Here is an 18,506-nt window from a genome sequence, read left to right as displayed (position 1 = left end):
CCTGAGGGTATGGGATACCCTCTTCTCAGCCCCTTCCTGCCACGTTCCCTCACCAACCATTTCATTGCTCTTAAAATAAGCAAATATGTGACCAAGGGTTTGGAGACGGACAGTAGGATTAACAGTGAATACAAGGGAATGTCATCTTTCCATCTGGATGTTTGGTACTTTGTGGTGCTTTTGAGAAGACCGAAGGATGCAAAACACAAAAGGGTGGAAAATAGAAAGCTCTGCTAAGTCTAAATACTTTACTTCTTCATTTGCATCTGTTCTCACTTTTCCCAGCTGAAAACAGAAAGAATTGAGAATTGATGAGAAAAGGACTTGGGACAGCGGTGAAAAATTGCCAAAGAAATTTCCTTGTTCTCATCACTTTACCAAACACCACTTCAGGACTCTCTTTAACTGAATCTTTTCAGACTCAGTCTTGTCATAATATTTCTTTTTGTCAGTCTGAAAATTCTTAACTTGGCTTAACCGTCCCTGCCTCCTTGCAATTTGTGTCCAAGGTCCCCTTTGCTCAGCTGTGCTGAGGTGTCTGTCCTCCCCAGGGAGCAGCTGCCCAGGCCAGCTTTGTTACAGCACCATTTCCAAGCACTTCCAAGGACATCATGCAGCTTATGAACAGCTCTGGAGGGTAATGATTCCTCCAGATATAACAGAATTCCAATCCATTTTGTGAAGTGATGCTGCATTTTTATAGCAAATATATAAAATTTAATGTTAAATTTTCCAGAGGTTTGGTTTTATCCATTAGAGACAGATTATTTTTAGACCATAATAAAGGGAGTACACTGAACTTGACTAATTTTCCATTTTTTGTTTTAGATTCAAAAGTGCTACAAAATCTTCTAGCAGATGCAGTTTTATTCTATCCTCTGTAACAGAAAATCAGCCTCCTTTCTAAAGCATTTTTTTATAAAAGTCAGTTATATAAATCCAGCAATTAATTTGAGAAATATATAGAAAATTTAAGCTCTAGACAAAAAACAAACCTTCCCAATTCCTTTGACAGCTGGTTCCATACTTTTATGATTGAAAATGTGATGGAGAATCTAGATTTCATATAGATGCCAGATAGTATTGATTTTATTAATAATAAAAACATTCATAGGTGATTGCAACCACTCATAGAGGAGCCCAGAAAGCCCTGGGTGTCTCAACATCTTTAGCTGATAGTCAGAAGAGAGGAGAATTTGGAATTTTTTTAACTGTTATACAAGATTTTGCAGAGCCTACAATTTTCTTTTATTTTTTTTTTTTTTTCCTTTAAATTCCAACCACCTAGGAAAAAATAGTAGACGTTGGTTATGTTTTTCAGTGTTTCAGCTTACAAAAGTGTCAGGGAAGATGGACTGCTACTGAAGAGTATGCTAAGGGTTTGGGGTTTTTTTTGAAAAGCAAATGCAGTTCTTAACCTGGATGACAGCAATATAGCAAAGTGAATGTGTTTCTAGATAGGACCCCGATTTTCCATTTGTCTTCTCTTCTTCTAATGGCATCGTTCCTCTACCTCTCCTCACAACTCTGTAGCAAAAGTTTATCCTGCTGGCTAAGAGGAGAAACAAAGAAGTAATCTCTTCCCCACGTGGCTAAGCAATAAAGAGATTTGACAGAAGCAACATCATGGTATTGATGACTTTGATGCAAGCCAGCAGATTTTTTAGCAGCTAAGAACATTCCAATTCAAGAGGCTGGATTCTTATCATCAGGACTCAACATCTCCTATAAATCTAAAAGCATCGGACAAAAAAAAAAAGCCTCAGTAAGTGTCGCATGAATTCTCCTGTCAGCTAAAATCCTGAGAAAACCAAGCTAATAGAGCAAAAGCTAGAAACAGTGATACACTTTATTCTGTATGCTTAGCCTCTTGATTATAGGCTTCTTTCAACATTACTTTAACTTGGAAAAAACCCAACTCCAACAACCAACCCACCCTTCAAGGGCTAATAACTGGCTCTTTTTCAGGCTCTGTAAAATCCCTTCTAAGTTTTGGGCACTTGAAGTGACTGGACAATGATCTCCTAAGCAGGGCAGTGGTAGAAGTAGAACCAAAAGTCACAGACCTGGCCAGCATCATGTCTTCCTTCACAGCGGGACCTCTACTAAAATATTATTTTTTTTAAATCACATAGCACTTTTCACCATTCCTGTGAGTTGCTTTCCCCAGGCCTCAAGTCACCAGCTTGAAAGCAAATCATCAGAGCTTTGGCAGCTTACTCAAAATGAGTTGTCAAGTTATACATCAAACAGAAAGGCTGATTACTGCCAAAATATAAACATACTTATTTACAGCAGACCTCAGCAGATAATATCTTACCCAGTTCCCAACTATTCCTGCTCTACAGTGTCAATAAAAGTGCCTTCCACCTGTGACATTCACCCTGAAAAATGGGATGGCAACACTTTCTACCAGCATTGTGCTTGTCTATAACTTGGCAGCTTTATGGCACAGGAAACTCAGATCATGACAAGATTTTTCACAATTATGAGCAGTAACTCAGTGGCAGAGCACTCCTTTATGGGCCTGTTCCAAGAACTGTCAAAAATATCTTCTAGTTCAAGCAGGACAGTTTTGATCACCCCCTTAAATGGTTTAAAGAGTCCAATTTCTTTGTCAAGGTTCTCAGAGGAAGAAAGCAATTTCTCAAGGCACACAATATTAGTCCCCAAGCGATTGGTCACTGTTATGAGACAAGCCTTGAGAGCCTGATGGCTGAGGTCTATTAACTGCTCACAAGATTGATAACAGGGGAAGCTGCAAAGGAAACCTTAGATTTCCAGTTTGACAATCTTTTGCACCTCTTGCAATACCGTGGTGGAATAGATGCTGCCCAATACACAGATATTTCATCAGAAACTATTTGTCATTTACGATTTCATAAACAAAGCAAAAGGTAATTGCATCTGCACAAGACAGGAAGCTTTTAATTCCCATTTAGTCTCAGCTCAGGAATTTGTCTTCTGCTTATAGAGCCTTGTAGCTGCTACAGGCAGGGTGGAGCCACTACACATCTATGTCTAAGTAACAGTGTTAACATTTTATTTCAGTGTATGCTACCATTACTCTATAGCAATACCATCCAGTCTCTCCATCTCCTACAGAAGTTTGTTTCAAAGATCTTTGTATTAGAAAATTAGGAAAATACAACCCAAGTATCACAGGGAGGAGTTGTGCAGGCTTTGTCAGTTTTCCATATCTCAGACTTTAGAAATGGCAGGAATTTTTATGCACTTTTAAGGCAAACCAGTTCTGGCCACGAGCACGTGCCCAAATAGGTGCTCACTGACTACATACCCCAACTCTCTTCCTGTTCCAAACCAATACTCCACACTACTGCAGCCACTGCTTGTGCCCACAGAACCACACTCTGATCTTCACAGTGATTTACTGCAGCTTTGCTTACATCTCTTTCCCAGTAATTAATTTTGCAGTTCATCTAATGAGTCCCTCAGCATTTCTCTGCTTTAATGAAAGTTAATTCCCATACAGTAACTGCACAGCTGGCACATATAAACAGAAGCCTTAAACTGTATGATGATGTAGATCTCAGAGAGAACTCCTAAGATGTGCTATTAATCAAGACATGAAAATTACTTTAACATCTATTATTTATAAATTTATCAGAAAACCCAGAATCAAAGATTAGAACTCAATGAGACTGGCATCATATTTAGCACTGCTAATGCTTCAGAGGAGATTTTGCTATTTCATTGCAAGCTTAGAAGCACAAGACATTCGAATTCTAATAACAAAATTATTTTGACATTAAAAATCTTAAAAGCCCATTAGGGTCAGCTATTTCGTAAGAGGGAAAACCAGACAATGCTCAGTTCTGAATGGTGGAAGCACTAGAAACAGAATGGTCCTATTACTTCTCCCCATCTGCTTTCACCAAGGATGAAAAGTCCACAGATTTTTTAAAAAATACTTCAATGCATGTATCAGTTTTAAATCTGACATGCTACCTCAGAAGACCTAAGAAATAAGAGTCCAATTTATGTTGGAATGACTACTTATGCTTTTGTAAATTAAAAGCTCTTTTACTGTAATCACACATGGCCCACATTTCTGGATTTTGTGACATTTTAGTCTTTCCTTAACATGTGAACACTTTTTAACCACTTCCCACCACCACTGTAGCCTCGTAAGAGCAGTCACCTACTGCTACAATGGCAGAAAGCTGGAAATAATATATGTAATACAATTACTCTCTTACCCAACTTGTGTATTCTTCTTGTACTGAAGCCTCTACATTTTTTCTTGTCTGTGATGTGTATTCCACCCTCTTCCATTTCAGTTTTTTATATTCCTCCTTCAAAATACCCTTCTAGTTTATATCCCATTTCACCTTTTCACTTATTGAGTCTCTTCACCTAGCAGTCCTGTGGCAGTATCTTTGACTTTGCTCATTGCTGATCTGATGTACTAAGACTTGAAAGCAATTCTCTTTTGTAATTTGCAAGATACAACTGCAGAACTTCTCACTGCACCAAGGTTATGAAGCATCTTAAAAAACCCTACCTGGGTTGAGTGCTTTAATTTATGTAATCTGCTTTCCTTAATCCTTTGCAGAGTACACTAGACATCACCAGATTAATAAATTCAGATTGAAACTGAACATGAAGGAAAACCAAATATTTCACTAGAGTGTTACCATTATTACCGTCACCACATTAAACCAGTATCAGTCATGTCCCAGAATTGATGCAAGAGATTTATTGTGGACACTGTACTTGTTATACAGATACTATGTCTAAAATTCACAAGCTCATACAGCCTTAATTATTCATCCATGGTTCAGTTATAAAGGAATCTTCTATATTCTTCATTATTTTTGATGGCCAAAGCAGAGTTCTGTAGCATTAAAATCTCTTGCAATGATTCATCTGAGCAAAACCTTTTTTTCTCACAATGTCCTTATGTTGTCCACTCTAAGAATTTTCAGAGATATGCACAGAAAGAAGGGTAAGTGTAAAGCAAATTCTTCTATAAAACATAAAAGTATTATTCCTTTCTTTAATAAAAATATCTCTGTAGTATTGACTTAAGTTAATTTAAGTGATCTTCCTTACAAGAGCATGGCAAAATTCGCTGGCCATATTCTCCTTTAGCCTCAGTTCTGAAGACTCTTCCTGAAGTGAAAAATAAAAGATGTTCCCAGAAAAAAAAAAAAATTCTTAAAGAGACCTAAAAATGGAAAAGGAGCTGTTTAAACTGGAAGTAACTGCCAGATGGTTTTGATCAAGGTAGGCTACTCCAAGGCCACAAGGCATTTAAGTGACCATAATTAACGAGAAAACTGCCGATTGTCAGATTTCTTGCTGATGTGTTTGAAGATTTTTGCTTTGTGGACGTTCTTTGCTTTCTGGTAGCCAAATCCCCCACCTCCGCCTCTTTTCTGCAGTCTTCTGCCATGGTTGCTGTTCACATCTGAAATTTTATTGGTTAAAGAACTTAAAAAGGAGTAAATTGAAATATTGCATTTTGGGTTTACTAAGGGTTGTTGATGTGAGAAAAAAAAAATTACACGAAAAGCAGAGCTGCCTAATTACAGAGAACTTTGTGCCTGTGGTTCTAAATACTCCTCCAGCTGTCCAATTAAACTGTTCAATGCACTACTGCTTCAAATTCCATCCAGTCAGGTTTGACAGTAATTTAGACACAGTCTTCTAGTTCCTGCTCTTGCCTATCTATGCCAATATTCCAAACTTAAGCAAGTACATTTCAATGAAAATAATTTTTCATAGAGGAGAACAATACTTTGGAACATGGGTGCATCCCATAATCTACCCAACAGCAACTGAAGATTTTATAGCATGGACATGTGGTAAAAGAGATGTTTGTAGGCATTTTTTGCAGTTATATTATTTCCAATATTTACATTTTCTTTGAAAAGTGCTGTTTGAGCATGATGCATTTTTATGATTATTAGCAGAAAAACTCCAACCCCAACAACAAAACAGCAGAACTTGAGGTACCACAGGAATTCAGCAAGTTGCACTAAACATTTATAATGCAGAATTTCAGCTTTGAAACACTGGAATAAAAGGATACTGAGGTCAACAAATGGAGGAACTTTAAAACCAAATGAAAGGCTGACTTTGGGAAGATCCAGATTATTCACATCATAGATCTGCTTCAGAGAATGGGAGTCATAAGCTCTGATGTAAGCTTTGTAAGCCTCCTGGGCTGACTTGTGAAGGAAGTAGTTCTTCTCTATCAGTTTTTCCAGCTGGTGAGGGGACAAGAAAACCATAAGAGACATAAACAATTATAGCTGTCAAAAGTCTATACATTATATTCAGACATTTTTTACTGTGTGAGTGGCAATGACATTAACTTCTCACTTCAGCAAAACTGCCCTGGGACATCAAAATGCACATATAGGTGTAAAAATGCTTCTGTAGACAAGAAGAGGGACACAAAGGCGTGAAGCTGAGTTACAGCACAAACAAAGGCTTAGCAATATGAAAATTTACAGAAATATTAAACTGGGTTGTCCCAAATAAGTTAATCAAGGACAATACACCTGCAGTCACCCCATGAAACCACGTGTATGAGAACTGCCAGCCTGACAGCTGAACTGTGTGATTCCATGCAATTGTGTGCACAGTCTGGTGTGGCAATGCATTGTGAAATCAGCAGTATTAATTCTAAACCAAAAATGAAGATACACCAGGGTAGACTAATACATTTTATTTGATGTAGGCCAAATTCCCAATACTCGTTAGATCCCAGGGTTTCATGTGATGTTTAACGTACATTAATTCAGCATTCTGAAAAAAAGCTACATTAGGCATAATTTCTTCCTGATTATGCTTAATTAAGAATCTCTCTCTGTAAGGACTGTCTTCACTGCTTCCTGTACTTGCTATTTTAAATTCAAGTTACTGCAAAGAAACTTAAGAGAACTCTTATCAAAAGAACAATTCACAGAGGTAATCAACAATAAAAGTTCACATCTTCAGAATTATCTATGCTATTCCACTCTGTGTTCCTTGGCTATTTTTGTAGCACAGGAGCACAAAAGAAGTTTAGCTGATGCTGGGCTTTATTAACATCAGCTAATTAAAAATACACATAGGATTATATACTACAATTCCTAAACAAGCACACGTATTTTTGAGTTGGAGTTATTATAGACTGCAACATTCTCCATGCAAATTATAATACAGATATTCAAAGTAGCTGAAGTATAAAAACATGTCATACCTGAGACTGGATATCTGAGATTTTTGACCAAGAAAATTCAAATTCACTCAGCGGTACCTTAAAAACAAAAGAAGAAATGAAATACCAAAGTATTTATTTACACTGTGTAAATACAGTGAATGTGTTTAAGACCAAGGACAAATAGAAAAGAAACTGCTAGATAACAAATTTTTTTAATACTACAGCTGTATCTGTAAAGTGCCTTTACATCAATATGACAGTATTATCACTTCCTTTAAGCCAGAGTAATAGAGACACTCAGTATGACACCATTTTTACCTCTTTTGCTTTAGGAGTTAAATCACTTTAGTTAAAAGCCACAAAACAAGTCTATAAGGAGAGCAACCAAGAAACTCTGCAGTTCTATTAAAATTATTACCTTTAGAAGAAGACTCTGCTTCTTTTGGAATGAAACAAAATTAAACTGATCTTTGAAAAAACAAAACAAACTGACAGTTTTTGCCTTTAAAAATTGAACGTACAGAAAAAAAAAAAAATGTAGACAGAAGTTTACCCTGGCTTGTTTCAGATAACGAAGGAAGCCCAGTTCTTCTGGTCGTAAAATGAGCAGAGCGTGTCCTCTACCGTTTATTCCTCTGGCAGTCCTACCAACACGATGGATATATTCCTTTTGGAAAGAACAGGCAACAAGGTTAGGCAGTCTTAATAATCAACAAAAATACACCAAAGTTAACTTCAATATAATGTAATGCATCTTTCCCTATTTGGTAAGACTTTTTCTTGGCACTGACACATGGATAAGGGAACACAAGTGCTGAAGGTGCAAAGCAACAGCTGGCTGAGACAGAGCCCTTGACTAAAGCATTTTATCTTTTACTAAAGAAAAAAAATCTTAGTCTGCAGTAACTGAAAACTAAACCTTGATTTTGGAGGTTTTTGAATTTCCCTTGTTTACAGTAGACTTTTATTCAAGTAAGAATACTATCTTTAAACAAAAAGCAAATTTCAACTGGAAAAGCTCAGGGATGCATATGTAAACTCACACTTCTCTTGAGAAGTGTTTGATTGTTTAGCTGATTAGATTTTAATTTCACAGCACCAACAATATTTTAAAATGCAATTCTTGAGAAGACAACAAAGGTCTTGGCTAGGAGCAGCATTTCCTAGGAGCTGGTGAAGGGCAGTGAAAGAAACCAGCAGCTGGATATGACCATGGCTGAATCTTGCCCTTTGCCAAGCAGCAGTTTCAGCTCTTCTCTGCAACTAAGTTTGTAGTCAGAATTTGATTTCTTGCTGTGACACTTGTCTATTTCCTTAACTTACCTTTGGATCATCTGGAGGGTCATATTGGACAATCCAGTCAACCTCAGGAATATCCAGTCCTCTGGCAGCCACATCAGTGCACAGCAGTATTCCAGACTCTGCATTACAGAACTGGAAAAACGTTGTAGTACGTTTGGTCTGTTTCTGCTTGCCCTGAAAGGAAACAAATACACTGGGGATGAAATACCAAATAAGAAAAAATTATTTGAGATATCTTTCCAAATCTTGTACAGACCAAGCAGGACCATTTTGCAGTGAACAAAGGAAAAAATAAAACAGGGTTACAAGAAGTGTCATCCCTCAGAGGTTACAATGTATCTCCCAAAACACTAAAAATTGCATAAACATTCTTCTTATGAGCACAACATACATGTTTCAAGTTCAGGAAAAGGACATTAACAAGTCTAGCAATGTTAGACAGATTACAGGTGAAAAAAGCAAACAACCAAACAAAACTGATACTTGTCACAGTTCCATCGAAAAATAGCAAGAAATTTCCCCCCAAAGCGTAATAAAAAAGGATTATTTGTGGTTAGTTATAACTGTTTTATAGCCTTGTAGTCAATTCTTTGTTCCAGACTGTGCATTTTGTGGTTTTGACAAAAAATTTACTCATCCAAATGCTAAGAATTGGCATTAAAAAAAAAAAAAAAATTATATATATATTAGATATAAAATATTTCTATATAACAGATAAATATAATATATTACAAAATATTATATTTTTTATATTTATGTATTATATAAATATGTAAAAATAAATATGTATAAATATGTAAAAATCCAAGCATCACCTTGGCCTTAAGAAAAGCATCAAATACTTCAGACATCAGACTCTGGATTCCTCTGACAAGAAACTTGCCCCACATATTGAATTTTAGTGTTTGTGAAAGGTAACTTCTTGGAATAAAACAGAAATGTTGATACACAGAGAGCATAAATTAATATCAGTGTTCAGTGCTGGTTCAAAAAACAGCAAGTCTCATTACTGAAGTGTTATTACATAATCTTTATTTCCTTCCTCTACAGACTAATCAAGACCATCACCAGTTTGGTGAGCAGGGTGTCTGTTTATTAGAAACTGGACTGAAACAAACCAGGCAAACGTAAAGCCAGTAACAGCTTACAGGTGTTATCAGAATAATTAAAAATAAATCAATGAATAAGATACTTACATGAATGGCCAAAACAGGCAGATCAATGTAGTTGAGTAATTCATAGTGGTACTTGACTGACATACATGAAGAAAAAAATACCATCAGTTTCTTCTTCCGGTTCTTCTTGAGGAATGTGAAGAGCAAAAGGAATCTTTTTTCAGATGGACACACCACATAACCCTGCAAAAATTTTAAACATTTTAAAATAAAATTAGTAAGGAGCAAACTTGTGTTTTAGTAACACACATCAGGGTTACTTTGTGAAAAAAACCTCACCAAATAGTTAAACAGTGAAATACATTTTAAACATCCCAAGTAAAAAAACCACAGGGCTTGGTGTGTTCAGAGATCTCAACCCTCCCACTATTGTTTGTCTTACCTGCTCCAGACCGTCTACTGTTGCTGTCTCCTTGTTATCATCAACCCCAACATACAGTGGCTCTTTCTTCAGAGAGATCTTTGCCAGATCTTCGACCTTTCTGGTTTGTGTGGCAGAGAAAAGCATCGTCTGTCTGCGCTCTGGAAATATTTGAAAGACAGCCTCACTTTTTAAAGAAAAATTCAAATAGCGAGGTCGTAAAATCTCTAACTGCAAACTTTCCTGGGCAAATCTTCCAATTAAATTCTAACTCAAACATACTACTACTGACAGACAAAGAGGTGTAGTTGTATTATATAGGGTGTACACCATGTTTATTTCAGCTGTCCCCACCCCCAAAATCCTAACTGCTATCAAAATACAGTGTTCTTTCTCTGTAAAAATGTTAATAATCATTTGCAATCCAATTTAGACACAAAACAACAACTTAAACAGAGATCCATCTTCTAATTCTACATTAATTCCCATGAATATTACAATATTTTTGTTTAAAAAAACAATTCAAATTGTGTTTAATACATCATTTACAAGGAATAGCTAAATGAAAAATTAGGAAAATAGAAATTTAAGGTAAATACTTAAGCTTCCTCAAGACACTGGTCTTGGAGGTATCAAAAAAGATTGAACTGCAAGTCAGAAGATCTTTTTCCTTGTATTTAAACCTTATTAGGAAATAATGAATTGCAGGAAATAAACAGACAAAGGAAGATGAATGAGAAAATAGACTAAAAAACTAAAAGGATTTTATATTAACTGAATTATATCTCTGAATACCATTTGAAAACACTGTTCTTCAGATAAATGATGTTCAACAAGTAATATATACTGGCTAGCAGAAAAAAAGGACTGAGTAAGAACACGGCTATGAAGTCAATTTACAGAACTATAAAAATTAATGACTTCTCTTTTAATAATTGAGTCAGAAAGAAGACATAATGTTAGTCAAGTGATTTCCAGGCAAGAGAGATTTTTTTTTTTCTTACTTGGTAAAAGTTTTATGATCTGTTTCATTTCTTCTTCAAATCCAACCTCCAAAATTCGATCTGCCTCATCAATTACCAAACACTGCAAGTTCTTGTACATGAAACCTGGAGTGTTCTAGAAGATTAACAAACTCACAGTCAGACAGGAAAAAGAGTTTTATTATGTTTTAATAACAAGATCAGACATCAATATTCTATCTACCTGCATATGATCCAGCAGTCTTCCTGGTGTTGCTACAATGATGTTGATTCCATTTCCAAGCTTCTGTGCTTCTGCTGATCTGTTACTGCCCCCCATTATCAGACCGTAGGTGTGAACATGATGATTCATAAGTTCTTTAAGAACTCCGTAGGTTTGCATAGCCAGCTCTCGAGTAGGAGAAAGAATAATAACACCAGTTCCTAAAAAATACATCAATTAGACAGGAGTCAGCTACAACCCATCCAATGCCCTAAATGGCTGCTTTACAGTAAAACTCAGCAGTGAAATGAAGAGCCTTACCATTCCTAGGCATGAATTTCAGCTTGTAGATGAGCTCTACTGCAGGAATGAGAAATGCAAGTGTTTTTCCACTGCCTGTTTTTGCAGCTGCTAAAATATCCCTGTAAGCAGCAATGTTAGAAAAAGAAGTATTTAGTTGACTATATTGAGAGAAGAACAATCTGATCCCTGCTGACAATGTAAAAACTAACATGGCTTAAAGAAGACCTAGAGAAAAAGCTTTAAGAAGCGGAGTTGGTACTCCACTTTAAGAAGTGGAGCTTGCTGGCAGGCAGGTCACAGCAATCAGTCAGTGAAAGGCTGGACTCGATGATCATGGAGGTCTCTTCCAACCTTAACAATTCCATGATTTGATTTTATCATTCATATATGTAGCTTGCCAGCAAAGTTTACAAAACATTTGGGGTCATTAGAGTGACTAAAAAGCCCTATTTCTTACCTGCCTTCTAGAAGAGGCTTAATACTTTTATGTTGAATTTCAGTCATGTGTGTAAATCCCATGTCGTTTATGCCTTTCAATGTATTCTCACTGACAGAACCAGCCAGGGAAGCAAAGGAATTGTCTTCAAAAGCACCTGAAAGTGAGGGACAAAATGAAAAATATTTAAACTTATTTCTTCTAATTCCTCTGCCATCTGAGATTAACCAGCTCAAACTGACTTATACGATAAAAATCAAAGGTCTTCTTATTGCATTCTGCACAAAATCCAATGACACTTGAAAAATACTCTGTATTAATGAGTTCATAAGAAAACTATACTGAGTTAATAAGAATGAAGATGAATGCACTGCTTCTTTTGTCAGATTTACTAGTTCTACGCCTCCAGCTTGCTATTCATAGACTTCTTCCTTTATAGAAAAGCATGTGTGTATATAGGTTTAAAAAACACTTGCACTAGTAATGGTAGGACCAACGGGTGTGTATATAATGCAGATTTCCAAGAACAGTAGGTGGGTGAGAGCTGTACAGCTGCCAGTGTCACATCATGTATTCAAACTCCTGACTCACAAAGCTCACTTGAAAACTGCAACTTGCTCTGGAAGGAAAGTGTTAGATCTTGGAATTTTGCCTGTGCATGAAATAGAGAACACAAGATACCTGTTACACCTAGTGGCAAACTGGGCACTTCATCCTCCTCCTCTTCCACTTCTTTCTCTCCAGAGTCCTGCTTATCTCCATCTTCTACCTCTGCAGAATCATCTTCTTCTGATTTTGCTTTTTTGGTTTCTGTATCTGGAGTGTTATTTTACAGAAGACAAGTCAGTTAGAAATACAAAGGTCATGGTTATCATGTAAAGTTGGTCCACAGACTGAATTTCCTTTAGTCTGTAAACCACACAAAAAGATCACAATTTTCCATTAGGTGGAAGGGAGAAGAGACAAGGTTTCTATGGAATTTTCTGAGACACAGAGCAAAAAATCCCCAAGTTCCTTCCACACAGCCCACTTTGCATAGTGAAACAATGTAGCTTGATATATATATCATAGTGTGGAAGCAAGATAAATTGTCCTTAAACCAGTTACAAAATTAATTCACATCTGAAATGCAGACACCAAATATCCCATACCATTTGTGCTCAGGATATATGAAAAGTTGCATTTTAGGTACTTGAATCTTCAGAGGCAAAAGCATCTCCTCATTGTCATAACCATGATGCGTGTCCCAAAAATCAAATACTATTTGTAAGCCTCTATTCCTCATGTACATCTATATAAGTATCTATAAATATATATGTATAAAAACATATGCAAACCTAGCAGTATTTGTGTGGTTATTTCTTGGGCTTTTTGGTAGATTTCCAGTATAATTCAGTTTCATAATATATAAATGTTGCCAAAAGCTGGACATATTGCTAAAAGGCTGTATTGGCTGCACAGCCAAGTACAGAGAGCACCCATCTACCAGAGCCCTGAAACAACAGGGCATATATTTGAATAATACACAAGCAAAACATCCAATCAACGGTACAAAACAGAATCCCACGGAACAAATTAATTGGCTACTAGTACGAATTAATATTAATCAAATATCGCAGGTGGAATGAAACAGGTAAAGCTTTAGATCTCAAGGACTTTAAAACGCACACCTGACCGGCACATGGCATTTCTAACATTCCCCGGCGCGGCGGGAGCCCTAAGGAGGCGCTTGTGGGGTCTCCCAGACTAACTCAGCTCTGGGAGACTCTTTGCTAAGAGCACGCACCATCTCCTCCATTGGCCGCCGCTTTTCTCTTTTTCTTCTTCTTTTTCTTCTTTTCTCCGCTTCGGGGTCCGGCTGCATCCACAGGCTCTGCGCCCTCCTCGGCCGCTACATCCACCTCTGGCACCACCGCCGCTTCCTCCACCTCCACCTCCTCCTCCTCCGGGGGTCCCTGAGAAGCCCCCTCGCTCGGCACTGCACGACGGAGACAGAAGGAAGAGACAGGGGAGAGAACACAAAGTTAGGCTCCGCTGGCTCTCAGCCAGGGAGAGGCTCGGCGGCGCCGCCCGCCCTTACCTGCCCCCTGGGCCGCCCGCAGCTTCAGGTTGCGCTGCCGCAGCTTCAGGTTGCGCTTGTGGATCTTCCTGCGGAGCAGCCGCATGGGCAGGTTGCTGGCAGCAGCCGGCACCGACATCGCGGCGGCGGTAGCGGGAGCCCCGCGCTCCTGGCCCACGTGGGAAGGCCGCGGCCGGACCTGCCGGAACCGCCGCCCGCGGGGCCTCACGGGCACCAGGCAGCGCCCTCTGGGGCCCCGGCGGAGGCAGCGCAGCGCGGGGTCCGCCTCGCTCTCTGCCCCGATCCTGCTCTTCTCCCGGCCCCGATCCCGGCCCGATCCCTGTCCTGCTCCCTGCCATATTCCCGGTCCGCTCCCGGCCCCGATCCCGGCCCGATCCCTGCTCCGCTCCCTCCTCCGCTCCCGGCCCCGCGCCTCAGCCGCCTCAGCCGCCTCAGCGGAACACGTCCCGCGTTTCCCTGAGGCGGAGGCCCGCCGCGTCCCACACAGACCCACTAGGCTCACAACACACCGTCTGCCCGGTGATGCTGCCTCCACCCGTGCTTACAAGTGTTCAACGGGAGAAAGAGACAGAAGAATCAGGTTGGAAAAGAGCTCTGAGATCATCCGAGTCCAACCAACGACCAAAATCACTATGTCGACTACACCGTGGTTCTGAGTGCCATGTCCCGGCTTTCCTTAAAGACTTCCAGGGGTGGTGAATCCACCACCTCCCCAGGCAGTTCATTCCAATGTTTAATCACAATTTGGGAAGAAATTCCTTCTAATATCCAACCTAAACCTCTCCTGGAGCAGCTTGTGGTCATGTGCTCTTGTCCTGTCTCGGTTCCCTGGGAGCAGAACCTGAATCCCCGGCTGCCCGCTCCTGTCAGGGAGTTGTAGAGGGCAGAAGGGTCCCCTGAACCTCCTTTTTTCCAGGTTAAAGACCAGACCCTCAGCTCCCTCAGCGCTGCTCATCAGACTTGTGCTCCAGCCCCTTCCCCAGCGTCACTGCCTCACTGTACTCTCACTCCAGCCCCTCGGTGCTCTGCGACTGAGGGGCCCAGAACCGGCCACGGCACTCGAGCTGTGGCATCACCAGTGCCAAACAAAAGGGGAAGAGTCACTTCCCTGCTCCTTCCCTCCTGAGAGCAGAGGGCACAGACAGCGCAGGGATGTGCCGCAGCTTTGCCACCTGAGACCAGAAACCAGCGCCTTCCGAGAGACCCGAGACCGCAAACTGAGTAAGGTTCGGCCCTTGATACCTTGCTGAAACTCAGAATAAACTGCGGAACTAATTCTATATTAAGTAACGAAAGCAATTTTTCACCGTCTGTAATTCTTGTCTTGCATAGGTCGTTTGGGTCACCAGGATGAAAATTAAATTTGTCTTGCCAGAGCTTCAGACTGTGAACTATGCCATCCTGTCCAGACTTTCAGAGACTGGAAAACGTGTCAGGCTACTGCTTTAATAAGTTGAATGGATTACTGCTATTTCCATCAGCTGCATTTAAAACTAGACTGATCCATCCTCAGCAAGAAAGGCTTTTGGTACAGACTCCAAAAGAATTCAGTTTTACCTGCTTAATATTAAGCATTTCGTACTGCTAGATTCTGTGCATATTTTCTCCCTGGCTATCTTATATTGCATTTGCAGAATGTATTTTTAAGTAGACATGGGTTTGCTCTTCCTAGTCTGTACTGATTTATATAGATGTGACTAGGTTTACTGTTTGGATCCAGATTTAACCCGGGCAGTGTTTCTTTCTAGAATATGGTCATTGTGCAGATAAAATGTATAAAGATCTGGACAGCAGGGAGCTAGCACTAATGTACAGAGGGAGGACAAAGTTATGTCCTTTGGGCATGACACGGTCTTCATGTTCCCATCTTAACCAGTAGTTCCAAGATCATCACTATTTTTACTTTCACCCTCGTCATCATACCCCCAGCTCTTCCAAGAATTAGGACATGGAAACTCTGGTCAGGTAAAAGCCTTTATAAAGAACTCACCTCAGTGTCCATTCTGGGTTCTGGCTGACTTGGCAAGTCTTCGTGAAATTGCATTAGTGTGGCATAAGGCCCACATTGATAAACTGTCCAGAAAAGTTATGTCAGATCCCACTGACCTGCTGTGTCTCTTGGCTACAATCACCATGGCACACATGGAAAACTTTATAGACAAAAGATAGTCACTCATCTGTTTACACAGATGTCAGGGCATTCTGTATAAGAATTCAGAAATGACAGATGTTTTTTATGTGGCAAATTATCATGAGCTCCAAAATTGTTTTCTCTCAATATCTTGCAAAACATGTTACTTAGAGTTAACAAACAAATGTGCTTCTCTGGAAACTTCAAAATGTGTTTTTGAGCTTCCTTCTTTTAGCATTTATTTGTTTTAAGCTGTTATTGTGGAAAGTCACCCACACACACAAAAAAGAAGATAATAATGATAATATTATTGTGACAAGTCTAGACAGTAATTTAAACCACTAACTCATGTTAATAGTTTTTCTCTGAATTTTGGCATTTCTTAGATAGTGTATGTATCCCCTCTAGCACAAGTGTCATTTTTGTCCAATACATTCATTCCTAATTGCTTGAGTTATCAGGCAATCATTACTAACAATAGGATTTTCTCAAATGGTTATTGAGTTATTGTCAAAATGTCTCAAATTTTCTGCATATGATCTCGCAGGAAGGTTTGTAGGGAAATATGTTTTGTGTGAGTGAAACCTTTATAGAGCTGAACAGGTCCATATGAGATGCTCTGAATTTGTTTCTGAAGATGAATGTTTTTAATGGGCTTCCTATGTCAGTATTTTATCTTCCAGAGTTAATTCATCCTTAAAGCCAAATTCAGATTTTTTTTGCCTACTTACCATAAACTAACTTGTGTTGAGTAAAATGTAACACGGAGGTAGTAATTGATTTCAGTTGTATCATTTCAAGTAGAAAGTGGTAACTTATACATAAGGTGCCAAAATCTCATCTAGAAAATATCATGAAACAGAGGTGTGTAGTCATTTTTAAGTATAGGATTTTGGGAATATAGCTGAATTAAAGAAGACAAGTTTTATTTTCAGAAATCAGAATTTCTGAAAAAATGCTTCTTTGATATCTTGAGTTGGGCGTGAAGAAGATCAACACTGATGCATTTTATAGACGTCTGCACCATTCAGCTAAAAGTTCCAAACTAGAGAACTAAAGGTTTTATTGCTTGTAACCACAAACTGGAAAAGTATTCAGAGCTGTCTTTAATGTTTAGCATATTATTATTTTCCATGTTAGAGCAAATTTATGTGTCAGACAGAAATACAAAAAGGACTTGGTTTAAAATTAGGCTTTTTTTTCAAATGTGTCTACCTTACCAATCTGTGTACATATGATGGCTACAAAGGTATCTGCAGAAATAATCAATTTTCTAATTTAGTTGAGGTATATAATTCTGAAATGTGGACTTCAACAGAGAAAAGTTACCCAAACCTGAACTGATATGAATAGCTAGATACAGATATATTCAGATACATCACACAGAGAACTGATGACCTGATTTATAGAACATGTCAATGTTAATGTGAGTTAGAAGTTGCTAGTACAAACCATGCCTTTGTAGGGTATCACTGAATATCACTGAACCTGTGAGGGAAGTGAAAGTATGGCTTACAAGGAGAGTAAGGTATCCATATTTGGAAAAACCAAGGTAGACTATCACAATCACATTTAGGGTTTTTGTTTAATACTGCTTTCAGATAATGTCTCCCTTGTGCCATATTGAAGTCTGCTGTCAGTTATGACTGACATCAGCAGCACTTTGTGGACATGGCAGTGGAGCTGGATTCAAATCACATCTGTGACTTTTTTAGGAAATTTCTCATTTAGCCCATGTTTTACAGCTGGAACTGAAACCATTGCAGGTGTTCTAATGCATGATGTCCTCTCTGACATACAGAGGACCAAATGCCACCTTGTATGAGCTGCTGGAGTTCTTCCTTGCAGTAAGAGATTATTTTATGTTTATCACCTACACACTGCAAACAAAATATCTTCAGGAAAACAAGGTGCTATACACATTTTTGTCCTCACAGAGGCAATGAGAGAACAAAAAATGCATAATGCAAGAGCAGTGCACAGTTTGTAATGTACCACTGGCAAGATGGAGAGTACCGTGAGGAAAATTGGAGTACAAAATTATGCATGGCACACAGCTGAAGAGTTTAGACTCTATTTTATTTTATTTATTTATTTTTTTTATATTTACAGTTTGTTTCTGACATTTGCAGTTTAAACTTACAAAATGTTTTTTGGGGTCATCAGAAGCTGCTTTTCTGAATCAGATGAAATAATAATCAAACATTTTCTGTTCTATTTTAGGAGGCTGTTTACAGTTGTTTGCATCCCCTGTTCCACAAACACTAGCAGGTGTTGATAAATAGCCTGTTTTGCAGATGACAGTAAGCTACAGCCACTTTTATTAAGGCAGCATGTAAATTCTCAATATTCTTTT

General features: G+C 38.7%; 1 protein-coding gene across 1 annotated transcript; it reads right to left on the bottom strand.

The window, feature by feature from the left end:
* Positions 1 to 4,706: 4,706 nt before the first annotated feature.
* Positions 4,707 to 14,202, bottom strand: DDX18 (DEAD-box helicase 18). Its single transcript, XM_014249181.2, has 14 exons — positions 14,020 to 14,202; positions 13,726 to 13,917; positions 12,621 to 12,755; positions 11,961 to 12,096; positions 11,522 to 11,622; positions 11,222 to 11,421; positions 11,020 to 11,134; positions 10,037 to 10,176; positions 9,676 to 9,837; positions 8,501 to 8,653; positions 7,731 to 7,844; positions 7,217 to 7,273; positions 6,059 to 6,236; positions 4,707 to 5,434 (listed from the first exon to the last, which is right to left on the bottom strand). The coding sequence occupies exons 1-14, from the start codon at positions 14,135 to 14,137 to the stop codon at positions 5,292 to 5,294; spliced, it is 1,944 nt and encodes a 647-aa protein (XP_014104656.1). The 5' UTR covers positions 14,138 to 14,202; the 3' UTR covers positions 4,707 to 5,291.
* Between the last annotated feature and the right edge of the window lie 4,304 nt (positions 14,203 to 18,506).

The sequence above is a fragment of the Pseudopodoces humilis genome, chromosome 8 (genome assembly GCF_049639895.1).
Source record: "Pseudopodoces humilis isolate 2021_Gansu_Grassland_sample_001 chromosome 8, ASM4963989v1, whole genome shotgun sequence".
Taxonomy (NCBI): domain Eukaryota; kingdom Metazoa; phylum Chordata; class Aves; order Passeriformes; family Paridae; genus Pseudopodoces; species Pseudopodoces humilis.
Note: the sequence above shows the minus strand (reverse complement) of the source record. Positions and strands in the feature narration are given on the sequence as shown.

What these genes read in the sequence shown, in the direction of transcription:
- DDX18 (XM_014249181.2), bottom strand. Translation starts at nt 14,137, where the DNA reads ATGTCGGTGCCGGCTGCTGCCAGCAACCTGCCCATGCGGCTGCTCCGC. An exon ending in GCGGGCGGCCCAGGGGGCAG is followed by an intron (nt 13,918 to 14,019) that starts GTAAGGGCGGGC and finishes TCCGTCGTGCAG; the next exon opens with TGCCGAGCGAGGGGGCTTCT. An exon ending in GGCGGCCAATGGAGGAGATG is followed by an intron (nt 12,756 to 13,725) that starts GTGCGTGCTCTT and finishes ATAACACTCCAG; the next exon opens with ATACAGAAACCAAAAAAGCA.